The 22,078-nt window shown below is 32.9% G+C and overlaps 3 protein-coding genes across 3 annotated transcripts in view; 2 read left to right on the forward strand and 1 right to left on the reverse strand.

Annotated features, from left to right (window-relative positions):
* The window catches only part of LOC126736083 (oocyte zinc finger protein XlCOF6-like), a 66,034-nt gene that overhangs the window by 292 nt on the left and 43,664 nt on the right, over nt 1-22,078 (reverse strand). The gene's annotated exons all lie outside the window — the stretch shown is intronic.
* Nucleotides 1,619-15,918, forward strand: LOC126736090 (SNAPIN protein homolog). The gene is made up of 3 exons (XM_050440301.1): nt 1,619-1,789; nt 1,857-2,013; nt 15,588-15,918. The coding sequence occupies exons 1-3, from the start codon at nt 1,638-1,640 to the stop codon at nt 15,708-15,710; spliced, it is 432 nt and encodes a 143-aa protein (XP_050296258.1). The 5' UTR covers nt 1,619-1,637; the 3' UTR covers nt 15,711-15,918.
* Nucleotides 15,720-16,824, forward strand: LOC126736088 (methyltransferase N6AMT1). The gene has a single exon (XM_050440299.1). It carries the CDS (start codon nt 15,720-15,722, stop codon nt 16,335-16,337), a length of 618 nt encoding a protein of 205 aa, XP_050296256.1. The 3' UTR covers nt 16,338-16,824.

Raw genomic sequence — 22,078 nt, forward strand, 5'->3', positions numbered from 1 at the left:
TTAAATTATATACATATAACCACTTTATAAGTTTAAGTTAAAGATAACGATATACATAGATAGATTTGACGGACCGAAACTGAAACATTACTGGATCAGTGCATACCGGGTGAAAGATCAAAAAGATTATAGTAGAGTATTGCGCACTCTAAACAATACAAATACCATTCCTTTAAATAAATAATAAAAATTCCGGAAAGGGCGAATAGTCACAGGGATTAAAAAACACATGATATGTAAGAACAAGGTCCTTGTAAGAACAAGGACCCAGTACCCTCAAAAGATAAATATTTGGCTGGGTATTTTTGGCCATAAAATGACTTTTTGTGAAAAATATTTGCGGCGCATTTTTGAAATTTTTACAAAATCAAACTGGACCAGCATTGAAAGAAGTTGCACCTGAAAATGAAATTTGGTTTCAAATGGATGGTAGTCCTGCGCACAATTCACAGCAACCAGGGAATATCTTCAAAACGTATTTAATGGAGGCCTAATTGGGCTAAATTAAAGTATTAATTGACCAGCCAGGTCTCCGGATCTTTAACCAAATGACTTTTTCCTGTGGGATCACATTAAAAGTGTTATTTATAAAGATGTGCATTATCAAAATTTAGAAGAATTAAAGCAGGCAATTTTAACGACATGTAATCAAATAACTGCATATCAGCTTAGTAATATAAGAACCGAATTTTACGACCGATTAGGATAGTGGCGGTAAATAGGGAACTATTTGACCAAGAAAAATAATTGTACTAGTTAAAAAAAAATATTTTGTATTAATTTTTAATACTTTTTTTGTTTGTTTTGTTTTTCTTTCTTGTTTGTAAATAGTTGCATTCCTTTATAAAATTACACAATAAAAAGTGTTGAAACTTGGTATGGTGGCTTATTTTATCACACATTTAAAAAAGCTAGCTATAGGAGAAATATAATATAGTATACTATAAAAAATGATATATGAAGAATAGGACAAAAATACATTTTAAGATCTGCTAATAATAAAATCTAAGTAAAAATAGAAAAAAAAACGGAATTTTATGCGGGAACGTAGTTGCGTATTCGCCGCTTTTGGGTGTTAATGAACCAATTTCAAGCGGTCTATTGGTAATTACCGTTCCTAAATGGTATTAACCAAACACGTCCAAGCGGTTATAGCTATAACCGCTTGAGATACGTGACGTCACCAATTAGCCCTTTATACGTCATCAATTTGGAACAGTAATTACCCACGTCCGGAGCTGTTTTCTAAACGTCAAATGTCAAGGATATTGAAATAAGTGCGGGAAAAAATAAAAACAACAAATTTTTTCCTTTTTAAAAATGACATAAAATGTATTATGGCTAATAAGTTTTCTTTTTTGATATTTATGTTTAAGAACTAATTACATATAATATTACTGGCGTCTGGGGTATTATTTAAAAACAAACAAAATAATGATAGTGACAGCTGACAAATTACGAAGTTACTTCAACCAAACACGTCCAAGCGGACACGATTGGTTATGTTCTAAAAGGACTGTTCAAGGTGAACCAAGAGCTTAACCGCGGTTAAAACCGATAGATCGCTTGGGTGACTCTATCGGTGACAGTTTGACATTTGTCATTTTGAGAGGACCCTCAAAATTTGTAAACAAAACATGGACGGTGATTCGGAAAGTACAGCCACTTCTATTGATGAAAACACAGAAAATTTTTGTGAAAATCCCACTAGAGATACGATAGCCGAAGGGCTTATGGGCCTTATTAAACCAACAGTTGATCAATTAGATGAACGAGTGCGTGCAACGAGGTAAAAACCTTCCTTTTGGACCTTCACTAGGTCATTATCAATATTGATTATTCCTAATTTATTGCAGAATATCTCAATTAGAACTTAAGCAATGTATAGAAAGTCTTAGTGAGGAATTAAAGAAGATATCAGAAGCACAAGAACAATCCATTGATCTAGAAGTATACTTAAAAAAATTGATTAATGCAAAACAGAGGGTCACTGTTTTAAGCAACATTTTACAGGTAAACAAAGTAGTTGCAATAATCCATAAATGCTCTTTACATTTAGCAATTGCGCTAATAAAAAAAAACATGCCAGGAAGGAATTTAAGGTACAAAAAGATAGTGAAAACTAAACCAAGCCATACTATGTAATTTACTTCTGCAAGGATAACAATGTCTTAAAATGTTGCTTTTAAGTCTAAAATCCACAAAAGAATTGATGCAGAGACCCAGAAGATGCTGCTTGAGCCATTTAAGACCGATTCTCTGAATTTTTTTTTTGCTTAGTAAAAAAAGATGACCCACACAACTTTTTTATTTTTTTCTAAATGAAGGCATTTTCAAGACATGGCAAAAACCCAACAATATGTCAGTTTTGTTCAAGAATATTTGTGGAGTTTGGATGCAAAATTGGATATATCCACTTTTCACTGAAAATCTTTTTTTAATGATTTTCGGTTTTTTGTTATCATTTATTTATTATATCAGGTTCATAATAATATGTTTAGAAGCAAATCAAATAAATCACATTTAAAATGTTAAGTATTGGAGCAAAACCAGATATATCCAAATTTTGATAACAAAAGTTGATATATTCAAATAAACAAGTTGTGCATATTCTGTAATCTATTCTAGTAGTTGTTGTTTCTAGTGTTGAGCTGTGATTCCACGCGCTTTTAATTCCTGTAAGACCAGTCAAATAAAAGTGTTCTTTTAGTGTTTTAAGTGCATAAGACATTACAACAAAAAAAAACATTGAAATATATTTGGAAGTGGGTTTGGTAAAAACACTGGGCCTTGACTGGCAAATGTATAATGTTAAAGAACTGGAAAACGTATACACAAAAATAAAGGGAATTTCAGAATGCAAGAAAATTCACTTAAAAAAAATTGAGAATCAACATAACAAAACCACTGTTAAAATTAAGATGTCTCAATTTTATCTGTTTACATCATTGTGACATAGCTTGGGAATCACTTCTTAAGAAGGGGAAATCAGAAGACAACGTACATCTTAGCATGCTACCACTGGGTAATTCCATACCAGAAAAAAGGTTTAAATATTTTGATGAAGGAGCATCATTGAGGATGATTGGTGAAATAGGGAAGATTTTTTGTGGTACAAAAACCTATGACATAGTAACAATACCAGAGCCAATGTGGATACTTTGGTAAATTTTGAAACCCAAGAAGAAAATGCAATACATTGGAATTTAATTTTCCTTTTATTACTTTTGTCAAATACTACTTGATCCAGTTTGTTTAAAGAGAAATAAATAAATATTTTTGTTTATGATGTCTCATTTGTATGGAAAGGCAGATATATACAAACTTTTATTGCTAATAATGATGAATTGTTAATTTTTTTTTGTTTCTTTTTATGTTAATAAATTGGACAATCCCACTTAATTAAAGCTATTTTCTTAAAATATTACTTTTTTTAAATATAAACATACAGGCTCTTTTTCGTGTTTCCTGAAAATTTTCTGAAAGTGGATATATCCGGTTATGCATGCAAACTCCTACAAATTGTTGCCATACTTGACAAAATTCATTTTGGTTTAGGTAAAACTTGGTGGTTAACAAAGGCAATGATAATTTCACTTGGAATGTGTTGTAAGTTCTATTAGTCTATTTTAACACTAACTATATTACCTTGTTTTTAAATTTAAAATAGTAACAATTAAACCCAGCCTCAGCCCTAACCAACTTTAATCATGATAATTGTGAAAAATTTCAATTTGATTGTCACATTTGAATAATTTTTCTTTTATAACAAATTACATAGTATTACTAATATTTGGACACAAGTTACTGTAGAGTTGTTACCCTTCATTTAATTGTGAATTAAAACATTCAATGCACAAAAATAGTAAACTGATTTATTGCACATGTAAACCATATTTCCTAATGTGAAATTCCATATTTCCTAGTATTTATATCAATTTAAAAGTCACACCAATATTCAGACATAAACTGGCTTCCTAGCATCGAGAGCTCCTTATTTACGAAATAATACTTGTTTACATTCTCAGCATCACTTCATCTCCTCATATTTTTGTGTTTTTCTGCCTGTTTTGTATTACACAATGCAACTTTTAGTGGAGATGGTATTATCACACATGCTCTAACAACTGTCAACTTACAAAAATCTTACTTATCATCTTACATCTAAATCACCGGAATGGCAGTGTGCTTTTAATGCATTGGTTTACTGATAAGGATAAAAACAGATATGTTGACTGTAATAGGTGCAGACAAAGGTTTCAAGGGACAAGACTATGAATGTGCAAATTTGACCAGTTCTGCAATTAGAGTAATTGAGCTAAAGAACAAACATAGCCTAAAATACTTTTGCAGTGATTAGATGAGTTGATAGTCTGGCACTCATTCCAATACTTCAAAGGCAAATTGAATCCTTTGACGAAAAGTTATCTTCTTTGGAATCTAATTTAAACATACAAGTGTAACGTGTAACTCAGTGTAATGACTCAGTGTAATGACAAAACAAGTAAAAATTGTATGACAACACAATGCTACCTAGCAGTTTGGTTGCAGCAGAATCTAAAGACAGAGATTTTATGCAAGAGATGTTTGATAAAATCAGAAAATATGAACAATGTTATGCTATTTAACATTAAATTATTGCCCAACGAATCTGAAGCTACTTAAGTATCCAACCATCGTGTGCAACTTATCCATCATCTTGAAGTTCTAAATATCTTAAGTCGGAAGAAATTCGGTTCTACTTGGAGAGTCTATGTGGAAGCTAATTTGAATTGTGCCAAAGGAGTGATCTTTGGAAAGTCAAGGATGAGTTTGAACAGCGGCGATCCAATGATGCAGGAAGTTTTATAATTAAGTATGACCATGGTAGGCTTTTATTGCCACAAAAAACGAAAATAAACCTATAATTTCATCTTATCTATCGCTATGTTATCAGAACTTAGTAATTGGGCTCTGGCCTAATTGAAAATAAATAAATGACGTCCGAAGACTGCATACAAATCATCCACATTCTTAACATCTGCACAATAGAGCAATCACATGATCAACATACCAAAGATTAGTATCCTGAGTGTCACCTAAGAATTTAAACCTTTGTTTTTTGACAGTGTTTCTAGAAGTTTTTGTTCACAGATTTAGTTTTCAACTTATTCAGAGTTAGCTGATTTGAAGCAAACCATAACTTAGCCCGATCCAATATTGTCCCAAGCAATCCAGCTGGGTTCTCCATTCCCCAAAAAGATACTCCAAATGTAGCATCATCTGCATAAAGAACACACTATATTTCCTGACAATTTGTAAAACCTTGTGGAATATTATTTATGTACAGAAGGAAAAGGAGGGCACCCAGCACAGATCCCTGGGGCACACCAGTCTCGACAAGCATTGGCTCACTGACATCATTGTTAGAGCAAATAAACTGGTACCTTTCATTGAGATAAGGCTGCAATAGCTGAAAAGCAACACCTCCGATTCCATCAAAATACAATTTGTCCAGCAGAATACATCGACTTACACAATCAAAGGCTGCTGTTATATCAGTAAATACCCCTAAAAACTTAGATCTATTTTCAAGACCGTTATACAATTCACTAAAGATAGAATGGGCATCTGCTGTTACATTTTTTCGAAAACCGAACTGTCTTGGGATAAGAATCTTATGTTTATCGAGAAAGGCCCCCAGCTGATTAAAAACGACTGTCTCTAAAACTTTGGAAAAGGCAGGAAGTATTGTTATCTGCCTAAAGTTTTGAGGAAGGTTTGGTTCTACTTTTTTATGTATAGAAACGTATCATCCATTTTTCTCTAAGAGACCAAACGAAAACAAAAACAAAGGTAAGGACACAAAGTCACGGTCTCATCCAATCTATATAATTTCTTAAAAAAGCTTAAAAGCTACACGTGTTTCGCTCCTGTCGGAGCATCATCAGGCCTAGATCTACATTCATCCACAGATCACATTACAACGTTGTAATGTGACCTTGTGTCCTTACCTTTGTTTTTGTTTTTTATGTATTGTAATTATTTTGGCAAACTTCAATTGTTCTGGGAAAATACCTTCCTCCACACATGCATTTATAATATCTACCATTGGTGAGATTATATAATCAGAGACTCTCCTAATACTAAAAACACTAACACCAAAAATACCTTTCTAAGTTTATTTATCATACTTTTTATATCGTAATAGTCAACTGGGTGGAAAAATATAGAGCCAGCTTGTTCCAGTTGTTTATCTAGATAAATACTTACCTTAATATTTGTTTTTGGAAGACTATTTGTAAAGGTGCCGGCATGGGAAATATAGAAACTATTTAGTTTGCTTGGACAGATGTTCTCAGGGTTTTTTTTTTCCAGTTTCAGTGTTCATGATATCCTAAACAGTCTTGCTGTAATTGTCAGTCTGCCCTAATTTATTATTATAAAAGTATTTTTTTGCATTTGCTAAGATGACATATATTTTTTATACTCTCTATATATATCTGTTTATTACCATCTATTATATATTTTTGTTTTATTTACTACCTGTGGAGTAATCCAGGTTTTTGGCCTATTTTTTTGGACACATTTGGGAAAACACATATCATAATAATATAAAAAATATTGATGAAAAGTCTTTTTTTTTTTTAAATCCTTGTTTAATTTTGAGCAAATTTGTATTCTAGTTTTTTATTTATTTGGTGCAATTATTGCTTTATACACGTTAATGCATTTCCAATTTTTTTTCTAGATTTCTTTTGTCTATAATAATATTCGATTATTACACTATGTGATATATACATGTATAAAATCAATATGAACATTTATTTGAATTTCAATTATTTGGCAATATGATTCACACATAGTAAATTTATAAATTGTCCTTTCTACAGGTGCTAGGTCTTTTACGATATCTAAAATTAATGAAAATAACCTTAACTAAACTATTATTAAATAAAAAAAATAGATATATATAGTCTATAAAAAAAAGTTTTCCTATGAAAAATACAATACAATTATGGGTAGTAATCTCTTACAGGCTAACATTACTTATTACATAATATATAAACTTACCTAACCAATAACAAAAAGATAATCATACTGCCAATGCCTCTTTTTTTATAGATGCACTATGGTATTTAAAATACTGTATGTACATCCTTAATAATTAGTTTTGACAACAATAACAAAGTAAAAAAATATACATATATATATCCATTTCTCAATAAACAATATTATTATTTATTACCAATGTTCCCGGCAAAAAAAATAAGGTAAAATGAAAATCCTTGAGTCTCCCTCCACTTATTTATTAAACATTTAGTTAGCTTAAAATTCCCTACATGCTTCGGACACAGTGGTGTCCATCATCAGGGGGTAAAAGGTTGAAAATTGGTAACAGGCACACGCCCCAGGGTTTGATTACATATCAAAAACCCTCTATTTATTACTATTGTATTCAATTTTAATTTTTTTAAATTTTTATTTGTTTATATTCTGCATCACAAGCACTGTAGGTGACATCTAATGTATCAATCTAATATCGAATAATACCGACCTCACTAATACCGAATTGCTTATCATTTAATAATTTGTTATTTTCAAGGTACTTTACTAGTTGTTTTTTAAACATTTCTCTATTATTTTACTTATTGTACTTGTCATGACAATTCGCCTGTAATTATTTGTTAGTTTTTTTATTGCCCTGCTTATAAAGTGGAAGTATTTTGGTGCTTTTTAGTATGTCCGAGAAAAAACCTGTTTTAAAGACTAGATTTATTAGGTGACATAATGACTTTACAAGAAAATGTTTTGTAATGTAAATTGATGTAAATTTTTTAATCAAATTTGAGTAAATATGGTCTTCCCCTCTCTTTACCCCGTGATTTTATTTGATTGGTCACTTCTATGTCAGAAACAGGATTTAAGAAAAAACTTGACAAGTGTTTTTTGTATATTCGCACAATAGTCGTTATTTCATTGAATTTTATCAGATAATTTTTTTGGATTATTAATAAAACAGTTGATATTGATTTAGGAGATTTATATTATTTTTGTTTATAGAGCAAGCAAGTGTCTTTAGTTTATCTCTATGCCTTATAGAGTTAATGAGTCCACCAGTGATCCACGGTTTAAGTTTTTTATTTTTATTTCTTATTACAATTAATTTTGTTGAACATTGAACCACATGTTTTACTTTATCTAAAAAAAAAGGTTTGCACGGACATTCTCCAATCCCAAAACCTCATCCCATTCTGCTACAGATAAAAGGTTACCAATGTTACTGTAGTCAATTTGCTCATAGTAGTTTTGTTTTTGTTCGACTTTACTTGATTGTGTTTTAATGCTTATAGGATGGAGTCATGATCGGTAAGACTATGTCTATAAATTAAAGACTTTAGATTACCAAAATATGAGTTTTTGCACCTAATGAAGCAGTGATCTAAGCATGACTTTGAATTACCTATTCTTGTTGCTTTATCAATAGTACTGACAAAGTCATAGCTGTGAAATAATGAAATGTAGTCATTTGTGAGTTCACACTCTGTTGCAAAAAGAATAGATCTTTTTGCAACAGAGTTGCAAAAAGATCTTTTTAGGCGATTTATATCGCCTAACAACACTTGAATCCCTCGATTTGCTTTGGATGTAGCAAAAGATCGATATGTTGCAAAAACATCCGCAGTGGTATTGTTTTTATAAATTCTTGCTCGAATCAATTGTAATTTATTCTGACTGATAATCTCATGCTCAACAAGGTACTCATGCCTAACATAAGCAACACAACCATCACATTTATTTAGTTGGTTTGCATTAAATAATAAACAATACCCTGGTATATCAAAGTCTTGGCTATTATATACATAATGGGTCTCAGACATTATCAGAACATCAAATGTCGACTTGGATGACTCAAGAAATACCAAAAACTCATTAAAATTCTTGTAAATACTGCTTATGTTAACATGTATTATATTTATATCATTAACATTATTAAATAAAGCAACATCCTGCATATTATCAGACTCTTGAATATCCAAGAATTATGAATATAACAATAATTTGTTATATTCATAATTCTTTGGAACATGGAAAACAAATGTTTCATATTTACTGTGACTGTATAGTCTTTTAAGTTTTTTTCTTGTTGAAAAGGCTGCATTTGGAAGTGGGCTTTCAGAGCATAATGATCTGAATAAAACCATCGTTGATAATATCTAAAAAACTTTCTGTATTTCTAAATTCAGTAGATCTATCGATACTAATAATGGCTAAATTTAATGATTTACAATAACAGGCAGAAATTTCACCTACTTTTTCAACTGACATTTTTTCAAGAGCTTGTAAGTCTTACGACATCCATGTAATTCTTACAACTCTTACAACATCCACCATTCTTGGCCTCAGTCCTGCTAGAAATAGCTAGTCAAGCGAAAATTTGCTAGGCCCATGCAATAAAGCTGTTCCTTCCTGAGCCAATGTTCATTTAGGCAGATTATCTAACATGCTGTGAATCGTCCTCCAGTCCAAGTTATTGAGTCCGCCTGGCAACTTGGAAAATGCCAGGTTTCTCAGGTCCTTGGCAAGCAACTTCTTTCGTTAGAGATCACGTTGGCTTCTGAGGTGACTCCTCTTTGGTAACCAGGTAATAATAAATTTTTCTATCAGTATATTTACTTATTATTTTGAGTGCTTGCCGCCTCTGGAGTTAGACCGACGCAGCTCTTTAATTTTTCCAAACTTTTTGCAGAAAATCTTACCTCTTTCTCCAGACATTTGCAAGTTCTTAGCCACACAATGTGCCAGACCATACTCAGCTGCAGTAGTAAACAACTTTTGCTACATTTCACAGCCACGCCGTACCGAGCCTTTCGGCCATTGGAATTACGGGTTTTGAATTAATTGAATGTCAAATCTCTTGGTTGGATTTGCCGCAGGTCAGCGTCTTCGTGGTTTCCATAATAAGGGGCCAGTCGGTTAAAGTAAATCACTTTATTCTGCGGCAGTTTTTGTATCCTATAAAGGACATCATTGATGACTTCCAGAAGTACTTGTTTATGAAAGACCTCTATTCTTATACACAGCTCACTGACGTAGTACCCCCGGCAACATCGGCTCCTGGCGGGAAACCAATATTCAGATAGCATGTAAGACGGAGTTCTCTTTCCATCACTATAGGAGCTGGAGACTTTCCTGAACTTTCATGGATGGGTCGATCGATAAGGCAGCAGAAATAAGTAAAGAAAGCAATCCCAGTCTCTTTTATCGCTAGAAACTACTTTAGCAAACCGATTAATGGTTTTATTCATGCGGGTATAATGCAGTAGTCCTATTTTTCTTGATTCCAAGCTACTTATAGCTGTTCTAGATTCAAAATTTCGTCCTGGGTTCGAATGTTCTCCAAAGGTAGACCAAAACGTCAGATCTATTCTATTCCTAAAGAGTCAGTGAGAGTAGAGGCTTCCTGGTTTGGTGGAGAGAGTATGCCTCAACCTATTTGCTGAATTAGTTCATCACGACCACGATGTACTTATTCCCTGTCAATAGTAATTATTTGAAAGGGACTGTCCACGTTGTACTGGCGCATCAAAACCTTCTGTTTTCTCTGCGGGTGATTACTTACTGCACACACAACTCATTTCCTGCACCGCTATTGACAGGTTAACAGTCCTACGGTCTTCATTACTTCAAGATAGTACCTCTTAACACAGTAGCATAGATATCCTCTAGCTACTCCGAAATCCAACATTTAGGCACAACGATTTGCCTTCTTTATTTTTTGTCGTCGTTGTCAACTATTTTTGACGAGTCCCATTGTGCCTAATATAACTTGATGTTTCGCAGATATTTTGCAACTTCTTTCAAGTATGCTTTTTCATTCCTTTATCCGGTTTGGAACTGTCTAGATATCGGGATCTTCCTCTTGGTCCTTGCTTTCCTCTTGATCCTGCTTTGCCATATTTCCTACTATTTATTTTGATTTAAAATATTCGTCGCGCTAATATTCCGACTTGAACTGGGGTCGGGAGTATTGCTCCGGCGGTCTCCAACGATGTCGCGCGGTATGCTGATTGCGACACCGAGAAGACCTGGGTTACGCGGTTAAATTTTTTTTATATGTTATTCTTTTTTTCTGGATAATGAAATATAGTGTTATATCTTTCATAAATTCCTTAGCGAAAATGCAACAAAAAATATAACTATATGAACCGATAATGGATGCTTTTTGTGTTAATAGGGTGGAAGGGGGTCTGAGAAAAGCTAAGATAGGCTTCGTGGGGAAGGGAAGGGCTCTAATATAAAAATGTAAAAATATATCTAAATATGTCATCAAATAGGCAAAGAGAGTGTTGGTCGATTGTTACTCTTTTTGCCTGATTCAGCCTTAAATGGTTTAGTTTCTGCCATAAACAATTCTTTACATATTTCTTCATGTTTAAAAGAGGCAGTGGTTATCCCTCTTCATAAGGATGGAGATTTGGATCAGCTTTGTAATTTCCGTCCCATTTCTATTTTGTCTACCCTCTTCAAGATAGTTGAAAAACTTAGTTGAAAACGCAAAAAGCAGAATTTTGTCCTTTTTACATCATAATGGCATTTTGTCTGCAAATCAGTTTGGATTTCAAGCCGGTAAAGGGACTCATGATGCTGTTTTTAGCTTTTTGGAGAGCGTCTATGTGTCCTTGAATTCTGGAGAGTCATCGGCGGCAGTGTTTTGTGATCTATCCAAAGCATTTGACTGTGTGGATCATGGAATACTGTTATCTAAGCTCGATAAATATGGTTTTAGGGGCGTAGCGTTGCGATGGCTTGAGTCCTATCTATCAAATCGTACTCAGAAGGTTACAGTGTCTGGGCGTTTTTTTGCTTCTAGATCCCTAAAATGCGGCGTTCCCCAGGGTTCAGTGTTGGGATCACTGTTATTTTTACTGTATGTGGATGACTTGAGTTCATTGAAACTGCAGGGCAAGGTGCTTCAGTTTGCTGATGATACCTCCATACTATGGAGCCATAAAAATTCTGATTATATTAAGACTTGTATCCTTGAAGACCTTCAGATTTTATCTGGGTGGTGTGTTTCCAACAGGCTCGTGTTTAATGTAAGAAAGACGTCTATTATATGGGTTTAAGTGCGATGTTCAGGGTCTGATGTTTGACGAAAATTCCCTTTTGCAGAATAAAGAGTGCTGCAAGTTCCGGGATAGGAATCACCATTGATGGTCGCCTTCGGTTTGAAGATCATATTTTACATTTAGCTGGGAAATTATCTTCTGGATGTTTTGCAGTAAGAATGGCAAAACAAGAGCTGGGAGGGGTGGTTGCACGTTCAGTGTACTTTTCACTTATTGAATCTCATACTCGGTATGGCATGCCTTTTTGGGGTTTAACTAATAAGGGGCTACTTAACATTGTCTTTGTTATTCAAAAAAAGCAGTTAGATACCTGTGTTCTGCTAACTTAAGAGATTCTTGCAAACCCCTCTTCATCTCTGAAAAAATCCTAACTGTTTTTTCACTCTTTATCTTAGAAACAACTGCTCTTATTCACAAAATTCCCAAACTACCCTCTGACACTGGCCATTTGACTCGTCGTGTAAATGATGTTTCCCTACCTATTCCTATGTCTTCCCTTACCAAAAACTCATTAATTTACATAAGTAAAAAAATTTACAATCATATTCCTCTATGTGTTAGACATATATCGGATGTTAAGAAATTTAAAAGAGAATTAAAGACGCTTTTATTCGCTAAGGCATATTATAACCTGGATGACTTTTTTAATGGTAGGTTTTAACCTTGGACATTTTTTTCTCTAGTTTTGTCAACAAGTTTACCTTTATTTAGTAATTGATTGTTTGATTTAGTTATCTTTAATTCAAGCGTGTTCAAAAAGTTTTGTCTTCTTGTGTTTAATTTTGTTCATTGTTTTGTCAATTTTTGAAATTGTATTTTTGTTTTGTTTTTTTAGCTTGTAGGATGCTTGTACACAAGATTATTCTTACGTAATATAGCACATTTTCTTTCTTTCTTTAAAAGTGGTCAAAATCGGTCTACGTAGTTAATGAACAGCCCCTAAGAAGTACTCTGTCACGTGAAAATCTATAGTAGAGTAGACAACAATATTCTTGCTTTTGCTGTAGCAAACTGAGTAGCATTTCTTGACATTCAATACATAGTGCTGCTGTCGCGCAAGACAGTAAGAACCCTGAAGCAATCTTCTGTCGATCTTAAGTATCTCAAAGTTTAAGATATACTTTTAAATCGTCTGCCAAGGAAAAGAAGTGATACTGTTCTGATGGTATATCATTTATGTATAAGTTGAACAACAGAGGTCCCAAGTGTAACACATCACAATAAAGAAATAGTCGGAAACGCTACAAATAACAGTATTAAGGCCTCTTGTGTGTGGGATTAGGGATATGCCAAATAATAATTGATAATACGCAGCCTTCGAGAAACCCTTCTTATCATTTAATTACACCCCGTTTATTGATCAGTTTTACAGTTATTAAATAATAGAATTAATTAACCAGCAGTCTTCTTGTCATGTCGCCGATTTCGTATTTCAGCTGATAAGACATTGCACATAACAAGCCCACAAATAATTCATTAGTATTATTGCAATTTGAGTATCTAGTAGCTTCCTCAAAACTACATGCTTGATTGCATTGAAGCATGTGCTTGACATTGTAAGGTTAGATTGTAAACAAACACAAATTTCTTGTAGATGAAGGTAATTCGTGCAAAAATTAATTATTCACTACAATAACCACTAATTGAGTTCAGCATTAAACTGGTTTTCAGGGCTTTTATATAGATTTAGGAAGAACTGTTTTGCTTGAAACAACAAAAGTAAACAAACATACTTCTGAGGCTAGGAGAGTATAATAACTTTCCAATAGTCCTTGGTAACAAACAGAATAATCCCTTCTGCAGTATATTTTATATATTTTAATATGCACTCCACTATTTTTTGTACCTTGATTTTAGGGAACTTAGTTAATAAATTATTTTATTAACTAAGTGACAGCATATAGTTCATTTAGTTAATAAAATAATTAACTTAACCTTTGCTCAGGTATGCATTCCTGATTCTAACTAATTGAAATACATAAAAACGAAGATTCATGCAAGAGATACAGAATAACCACTAGTTTGGAAAGTCTTTATAATGTTCAATGGAATCTTAAAAAATACCTTTAATAAGTAAAGCACATTTTTTTAAATAAAGGGACAAAGCTCATAAAAAATATGTATGACAAAAATGCTTACCAGTTTGGCATATTATAGGCAATTAATGAATTATACTAAACACTCGAATAATCGCGAAGAAAATCATCTTTTTTTAAACAAATGTCTTTAGAAAAGGAAAAAGAATTTCGGAACAAAGCAAAAAGAAAGCTTAATTTTATTAAAAAAAAAAAGAAAATGTAATGCCTGAAAATCTTAATATAGTCGAGGGCTTAAATAATTTTTTTTTCGAATACCGCCAACTTTACAAATATTTCGACGTCATTAGAAGAACTCAAAGTGATGAAATTTCCATTAAAGGTCTTAGACTCCTTGTCTTCCTTTTTGTCTTAAGCCACTAGTGAATATTTTAAATTTCTGCATTTTAGAAAAAAAAATCCCTACACTAAGAGATTTCAAATTTATACTTCATTTAACTCCTAGTTGCAGAAGATTTGCTTTATTTGCTGAAAGCCATAAGCTCAAACTATAATTGCTTCAAAATCATGTGAAGTGTTTTTTTCGCAAAATAAAAGTCATCTGCAAAACTGCACCGAAAGTTTCAAAATTAATATTAACGGAACAGTCGTGCCAATAGTTGCAGAAAATAATTTAAGTAATTTAAGAGTTATATTTGATTCAAATCTTAGTTTTCCCATATTAGAAACAAAATTACAATTGCTTACTGGCGGTTAAAAAATTTATTTCAGTACAAAAATCATTTACCATCAAATACTAAATATTTGCTTTGCTATTCCCTTGTACTATCATTGCTAGAGTATAGAGACATTGTTTATGGTGACTGTTTAACCGTATCTTTGTCAGGGACGATTCAAAAATTGCAAAATAGTTGTATACGTTTTTCCTTTAACATACCGTATGGGAATCATGTTACTCTTTATTTAAATTTTATATAAGAGAAATAGAAGAAAATATATGTATAATTTAGTTTATAAAATAATTAAATCAGGTCGGCCTACACCTCGAAACACCCCTTTCGCGTGACGACGTTTTCAGGTTAAACCATGCGGATTACTTTGGAAAAATGTTAACTTAAAATCATATCCAGTAATAATAATCTAGTGACTAGAAAATAACAATTACAGTTCTCCAAAATTTACAATCCTCATTTTTTTAAATTTTCTATTATTTGTACATCGTTCAATAAAAAAATAACTTTCCGCCCTACTCAATTGCTCTTTTGGAACTCGACAACATCTAAAATGTTCATTCGAATTCGTTTCGTAACTACTGATAGGCAACTCTAGTCAGACAGTAACTTATTTATATGACTTTCGTAATTTATTTAAATTAGGCAATTTTGTATCCTGTTGTCTAACTACTACTAAATAAATAAATATATATTTTTATTTGCAGAACGCTCAAGAGAGGCTTAATAGGGTTCACATGTCGATAGAAAAAGAAACAGTAAAACGGAAAGTGCTACTTAACAACACAATCACAGATATTGACTGTACAAGTAGTACAAGTCAACAGTAGCTTTTAGAAATGCCTCTACCAACCCCTCACTACAACTTGTCAAACCACCAAGATGTTTATGAACCAAGTGAAGATACTTTTCTTTTTTTAGATGCACTGGAAAAGGAAACAGAATTTATTAACAAAAAACAGCCTTTATTTGCATGTGAAGTTGGCTCAGGAAGTGGAATTCTTATAACAGGTTTAGCCAATTTATTAGCAAATCCTTGTATGTGTTTCAGTACAGATATTAACATAAGTGCCTGTCAAGCAACCCAATATACAGCACAGCTCAATAATAAAACTGTAGAGGTTATAGCAACAAATCTATTTGATGGACTTACTTGTGATTTTGATATAATTTTATTTAATCCTCCATATGTTATCACTAATGAAAATGAAGTTGTAGGCAGAGGAATTAATAGAGCTTATGCCGGAGGCGAATTAGGTAGACAAATCACTGATAGATTTATCGAAAAATTGCCAAAGGTGCTAAGTAAGAATGGAGTTTGTTATTTGTTACTTTTAAAAGAGAATAATGTAACAGAGATTGAAAAAATGTTGACTAAGTTAGGATTTAAAAGTGAGATTGTTTTGGAAAGAAAAATTCCAGGAGAGTATTTATATGTTTACAAAATATATAGGTAGTGTAGGATAAAAAAAAACAACATTTTTGATAACATATATTTTTTACATATTTGGCAAAAAAAGGTATCGTTCTAAGTATGGTAGTTTTCAATAAATGTCAGTCAGAAATATTTGTGTTATAAAGTAAGAAACCTCTCTTAGGCGGCCGCTGAAAAGTGTCAAAGAGAAAAAAAGGCAATTACACTTAGAATTAGAATAATACATTTTAATTTTTAATAACCATTATTTCATGAAAACTTGAAATAATAGGTACAAAAATGTATTTAGTTTTATTTTCTTATATATTTGTTTATATTTTTTACTCTTGTGCTAATTTTAGCAGCATTTATGCCTACTAAACTACGTTAACAATAATTATTGTAGAAAAGGATTCGCAGCCTGTGAGGATGCTCTGATTAGCTGAACAACAGAACTGTAGGTTAGCAGCAAAAATATCATATTTTGTAATTTGTTTTTTTTTTTTAATATTATCTTGTTTCATTTTTTATGTCACTTTTCTGCCTCTGTCCGCGTTAACCTGCACTGTTGTGTCATCTTTTACTTTAAGTCCATTGTCTGTCTTTCTACCTTCCATAGTGTGTTTTTTCTTATTATTTCCATCCGTTCCCTGTATACTGGATAGCGTATGTCCCTTACCTTATGTCGTCTTAGGTATCCCCTTTGTATCACCTCCAGTTTACAGTCGAGGAGGTTTTGACAGTCCCTGGCGGTAGGTCAGGCGCGTCCGCACTTAAATCAACATGTGTCTAGTTCTCTAATTATACAATGTTCAGTGGCGGTTGCTCCATAAGGCCGCGTGGCCGCGCGCCCCTCCAAGACAATGTGCAACACCAATTTTTTTTTACATTTTACATTGTGTTACTAAGTAAAAATTTAAACTAAAAAAAATCGTATCTAATCATCACATTCGCTCTTATCTCTAACCCTTCGTCCTCGTTGGTACGTGCGCACGTGAGAAGATTGAATCATATGGCTGGGCCGCGCGAAAACAGCGCCGCCCGCCTCGATCGTAGCCGATCGATAGTTCTAGCCTGGACACTTATCCCCGCTTCCATCGATACCTCACAACAGAAGCCGAAATCATGCGAGGCGACGACCGCATCGCGATGGCAAAAATTCCGCGCTGGGGCACGTATTTTGCGTTGATTCGAAATAATATTTTACTGCAGTTATTATTGTAGTTTATAGTAAGATTATGCATTTAAAATTTTAAACTGCCAAACTATTTTGATACTCGCTTTGAGTTTTAAAAAGAATAAAAATTCGGTATTTAAATTAGGTGGGTAAATTAACAATTTTAATTTTAACTTACATTTTACAATCTTAATTTTATTTAGAATAATGCCTACCTCTTGCTGCATTCCTGTTTAAGCTCAGAAAAAATTAAAATGGATTTAAATTTTTTTTTTTGTTTTTTTTTTGATTATCTTCGGAATCATTCAAATTTTCGATTTTTTAAATAAGCAACAAAAATTTGGCGTAGGTACCTACCTAATTTTGTTTTCGGCATTAACATTTTTACGAAAAAGTAATACAGCAATGCAAAAACTTTCCCATAGCAACCAAGATAACCCACAAAAGTGTCAAGAATAAGTTTTTGAAAATTTGTTTTTTTTTCAATAATCTTCAAAACCACATAAAATATATATATATATATATATATATATATATATATATATATATATATATATATATATATATATATATATATATATATATATATATATGGCATATTCTTTTATAAGTAAATAATGTGCAACTTTGGGGTAAATTATCCATTTTCGTATTTTGAGGGTAGACGAATTTGAAACACCGTTGATGTTTCAAATTCGTTTTTGATGATGATTTTTCCAATAAAATAAATAATAAAAAATATTTAAAACATTTATCATATACCTAAAAATACGTAATAATAAAAAAAATATATTATCTTGTAAAATGTAAAATATTAGCTCCCGCGGTATCTCCACTTAGTCGTCCACTGTACGGCGTGCGCCACCAAATCTCGGCTTCAATTTTGACGCCACGAAACCAGTGTCACGGCTAGAACTCTCGATCGGCTACGCCTCGATATGTACCGATGTAGGATTTCGGCGGCGCGAGCATGCACGAGGCCCTGTAATATTCAGGTTGCATAAGGTCAATTAGGGCGCAGATTTTCTGCGGCCTGATGTTTTTATTCTGCAAGGAAAGACGCGTTTTAATCGGTAATTCGTTGTTAACGAGGTACTGTTTTGTCGATATTATCGATTTTTGTGTTGGTGGTATCGTTATACCTATTTGGCTTTGAGGATTTTTTTACGTTTTATGATGAATACTGTAGATAATATTATTGAAATCAATTTTGATAAGGTCAAAATTAAAGAACTGGGAAGGCCCTTGCCAAATTTAAATTTAACGCAAACTAGTACGCGAAAAGCCGAGAACAGATCTTTTACCCCACGATTTTCAAAGGATATTTATGAAAAAAATAAGTGGATATGTGGGTGTGAAATAAGAAATTTGTTATTCTGTTTCCCGTGTCTGTTGTTTTTTAAAGCTGACTCTAGAATGGACTCCAACTGGGCAAGGAAAGGAATCATTGATTTACACTATCTTCCTGAGAAAATTAGAAAACATGAATCGTCTCGTGACCACATCAATTCTTACACTGCTTTAGCTATACTCGGTAAGGTTAATATTATGACACAGTTAAGCTCTGCTTACAGAGAAAGTATTATTTTACATAATGATAAGGTCGAGAAAAATCGTCATATTTTAAAAAGGCTAATTAGTTGTGTAAAATTTTGTAGTGCTTTTGAACTAGCACTTAGAGGTCATGATGAAAGAGAATCCTCAGAAAATTAAGGAATATTTAAAGAGCTAATTAACTTTACTACAGAGCTCGACAATACATTAAAGGAACACTTGCGTACGGCTACTGTTTTTAAAGGGACCTCAAATATTATCCAAAACGAAATTCTCGATAGTATGTTACAAGTATGTAGAGAAGAAATTTGCAAGCAAATTGAAAATGCTGACTATTTATCAATCCAATGCGACGAAACCACTGATGTCTCGAATTATTGTCAAATGATGTTAATATTAAGGTATTTTTATGTAGGATTTTTGGGGTTTTTTAAGGGTTACAGATAAAACAGCCACTGGATTAAAAACATGCATAGAAGATCAACAACGGTGTTCAAGCTCAAATTAAAAAAAAATACCCAAATGCTCATTTCATTCATTGTTATGCCCATCAATTAAACCTAATAATGCAGAAATCGGCATCACAAAACGCTAAAGTTCGCGTGTTCTTTAGTAATCTCTCAGCAATACCCGTTTTTTTTCAAACTCATCTCATCAGTGTGACGTTTTACAAGAAATCATTAATAAAAGATTACCAAGAGCGGTTGTTACTAGATGGAACTATAATATTCGCACAGTTAATTTTGTTTATGAAAATCGCGAAAAACTTATAGAAGTGTTTGAAGAAATTGAAAGTAGGTGTGAAAAAGGCGTTACGTCAAATGAAGCTTCCGGTCTACGAAGAGCATTGGAAGATCCAGAGTTTGTATTTTGGTTAACACTTTTTCACAGAATTTTACCACACGTTGACATACTGTACAATCAGCTTCAATCTAAAAATAAATACAGCGTTCAGTTGCAAAAAGAATTGTTAATTTTTGAGAAAAATATTTCTAATATCCGAAATGAAACTGATTCGATTCAAAAGATTGTCGAATCCGAATTTCCTACGCCTAAGAAAAGACGAACCGATGATAATTTTCGAAGTGTTATTGCCAAAGAAATTTGTGATACAATTACAACTCAAATGAAGGATCGTTTTTCCTATCGGGGTCATTTGCAAGCCGCTTACCTGTTTAATACAGAAAAATATTCAGAATTTTCAAAAAAGTTTCCTGTAGCAGTTTTAGATGATGTAGCTTCATTTTATCCAATGCTGACCAAATCAAGGCTAAGAACAGAATTAGAGGTAATCTATTCGAGAGATGATTTAAAAGAAATTGTTGGAGCAATGAATCTTCTTTCATTTATCATGGACAACACCCTTCATGAGACGTTTATTGAAACGTCAAAAATATTAAAAATAAAAATTATCGTGACAACTCCAATGACCACGGCAGAAGCAGAACGTACTTTTTCTACGCTTAAACGCATAAAGACATTTTTGCGAAATACCATGCTTAATGATAGACTAAATGCTCTGGCTATGATGTCCATTAATCGAAATTTCGGGCATGAAATAAATAATTTTGATGACAAAGTATTAGAAAAATTTATTTCCATGAAGGACCGTAGAGCGGATTTCTGTTTTAAAAAATAGCTCCTCTCGCTTGTTTATAATGTGTAAATATGTTATTATAATAAAATGATCTCGAAATTAGTATTCTAAAATATACCTAAATATAACAATAATCCATGTAAATAGTAAATTCTTACCTTATTTTTATGGTTCCTTTTACGTACTAAGAAAATGCCTTTATTCTTAGTGAACTGACTTTACAGTTTTTTTTTTCGTTGAGTTCAATCGATCCTGGATTCAATTTAGGTAAAAGAGATAGGTAAACTTTTATTCAAAACGTGCCATTGTTTTCGTTTTTTTTGTTTCATATGATATCATTATTAAAAAAAAGAAATCATTTTTTAACGAGTTTTAGGCGTGGCATTGCAAAAATTTATTTTTTTTACTCTGCCCCTCCTGGCACAAACCTCACGACACGCCACTAACAATGTTTTATTGTGTGTCCGATTTTTTGACACCCGAAGCACAGAGTCATACTGATGTCTTCCTTGACAAAGATTCGTCTATATCATCCATCACCATCATAAGTTGTCCTTGTCTAAGTACATGTTTTGCCGTTGTTGGGTCGATATCTATAATCCTGTTTTATTGATTTTGCGAGGCTTTCCATTGTTTACATTTTCCCGGGTAAAGATTGTCAAATAAATCATTGTCTTTTTTAATCACTGTAATTATTTCCTTTTTACCAACGTGTTTGTTTTTGTATTAACATGTATTCCTTTTTTTCTTTTAAGTTTTGTCAATATTGGTTCCTCTACGTCTTGCGTAAATATTATTTTTATTTTCCCGTCTCTTAGTGTTGTCTAGTCCCATATAATCAATGCGAAAACGTGCTCGTAAATCATCTCGCAAACATTGAATATATTTCGTCTTATGACACAAGAAGGCTCGGTCAACAGAAGTCATAGTCAGGTAAATCCCAGTCGGTTTGTTCGCGCAAAAACAAAGATGGAGTAGGAGTAAGTTCGGGATCCTCCAAACAATATATAAACGGCATGACAACAGCTTTACAGTCACAAACCAAAGTTAATAAGTCCTCAGCGTCTAATTTTGCGTGACCCAACATTTTCTGTAATAGCGTTTTAAAAACTCCAATCAACCTTTCTCAAAAACCTCCCCGCCACATCGCCGACAGGGGGTTAAACTTATATTATTTATTATAACCAATATACGTTCCATACTGGTATCGGGTAAAATCGAGTCCCAATAAAGCGTTTACTGCAACGACGAAATCCGTACTCCTATAGATCCTTATGGGTCTACCGGCAAAAACGACGAAACGCTTGCAAAAAACTGGAGGTCGAAAGTGATGAGCATAATTTGAAATTGTAAATGTACTGCGCGGTACACGGCACAGGTGAAAAGACACAACCACGCCTTTTGCCTAGCTCTTGAGATTAACAGGCCAGCAAAATGCACGTCGGTGACTTCAAAA

The sequence above is a fragment of the Anthonomus grandis genome, chromosome 5, assembly GCF_022605725.1.
Source record: "Anthonomus grandis grandis chromosome 5, icAntGran1.3, whole genome shotgun sequence".
Taxonomy (NCBI): domain Eukaryota; kingdom Metazoa; phylum Arthropoda; class Insecta; order Coleoptera; family Curculionidae; genus Anthonomus; species Anthonomus grandis.

Excerpts from the sequence above, each read along its gene's own strand:
- LOC126736088 (XM_050440299.1), top strand. The coding sequence starts at position 15,720 with ATGCCTCTACCAACCCCTCACTACAACTTGTCAAACCACCAAGATGTT.
- LOC126736090 (XM_050440301.1), top strand. The coding sequence starts at position 1,638 with ATGGACGGTGATTCGGAAAGTACAGCCACTTCTATTGATGAAAACACA. Across the intron at positions 1,790-1,856 it reads GAACGAGTGCGTGCAACGAG|AATATCTCAATTAGAACTTA; the intron begins GTAAAAACCTTC and ends AATTTATTGCAG. Across the intron at positions 2,014-15,587 it reads TTTTAAGCAACATTTTACAG|AACGCTCAAGAGAGGCTTAA; the intron begins GTAAACAAAGTA and ends TTTTATTTGCAG.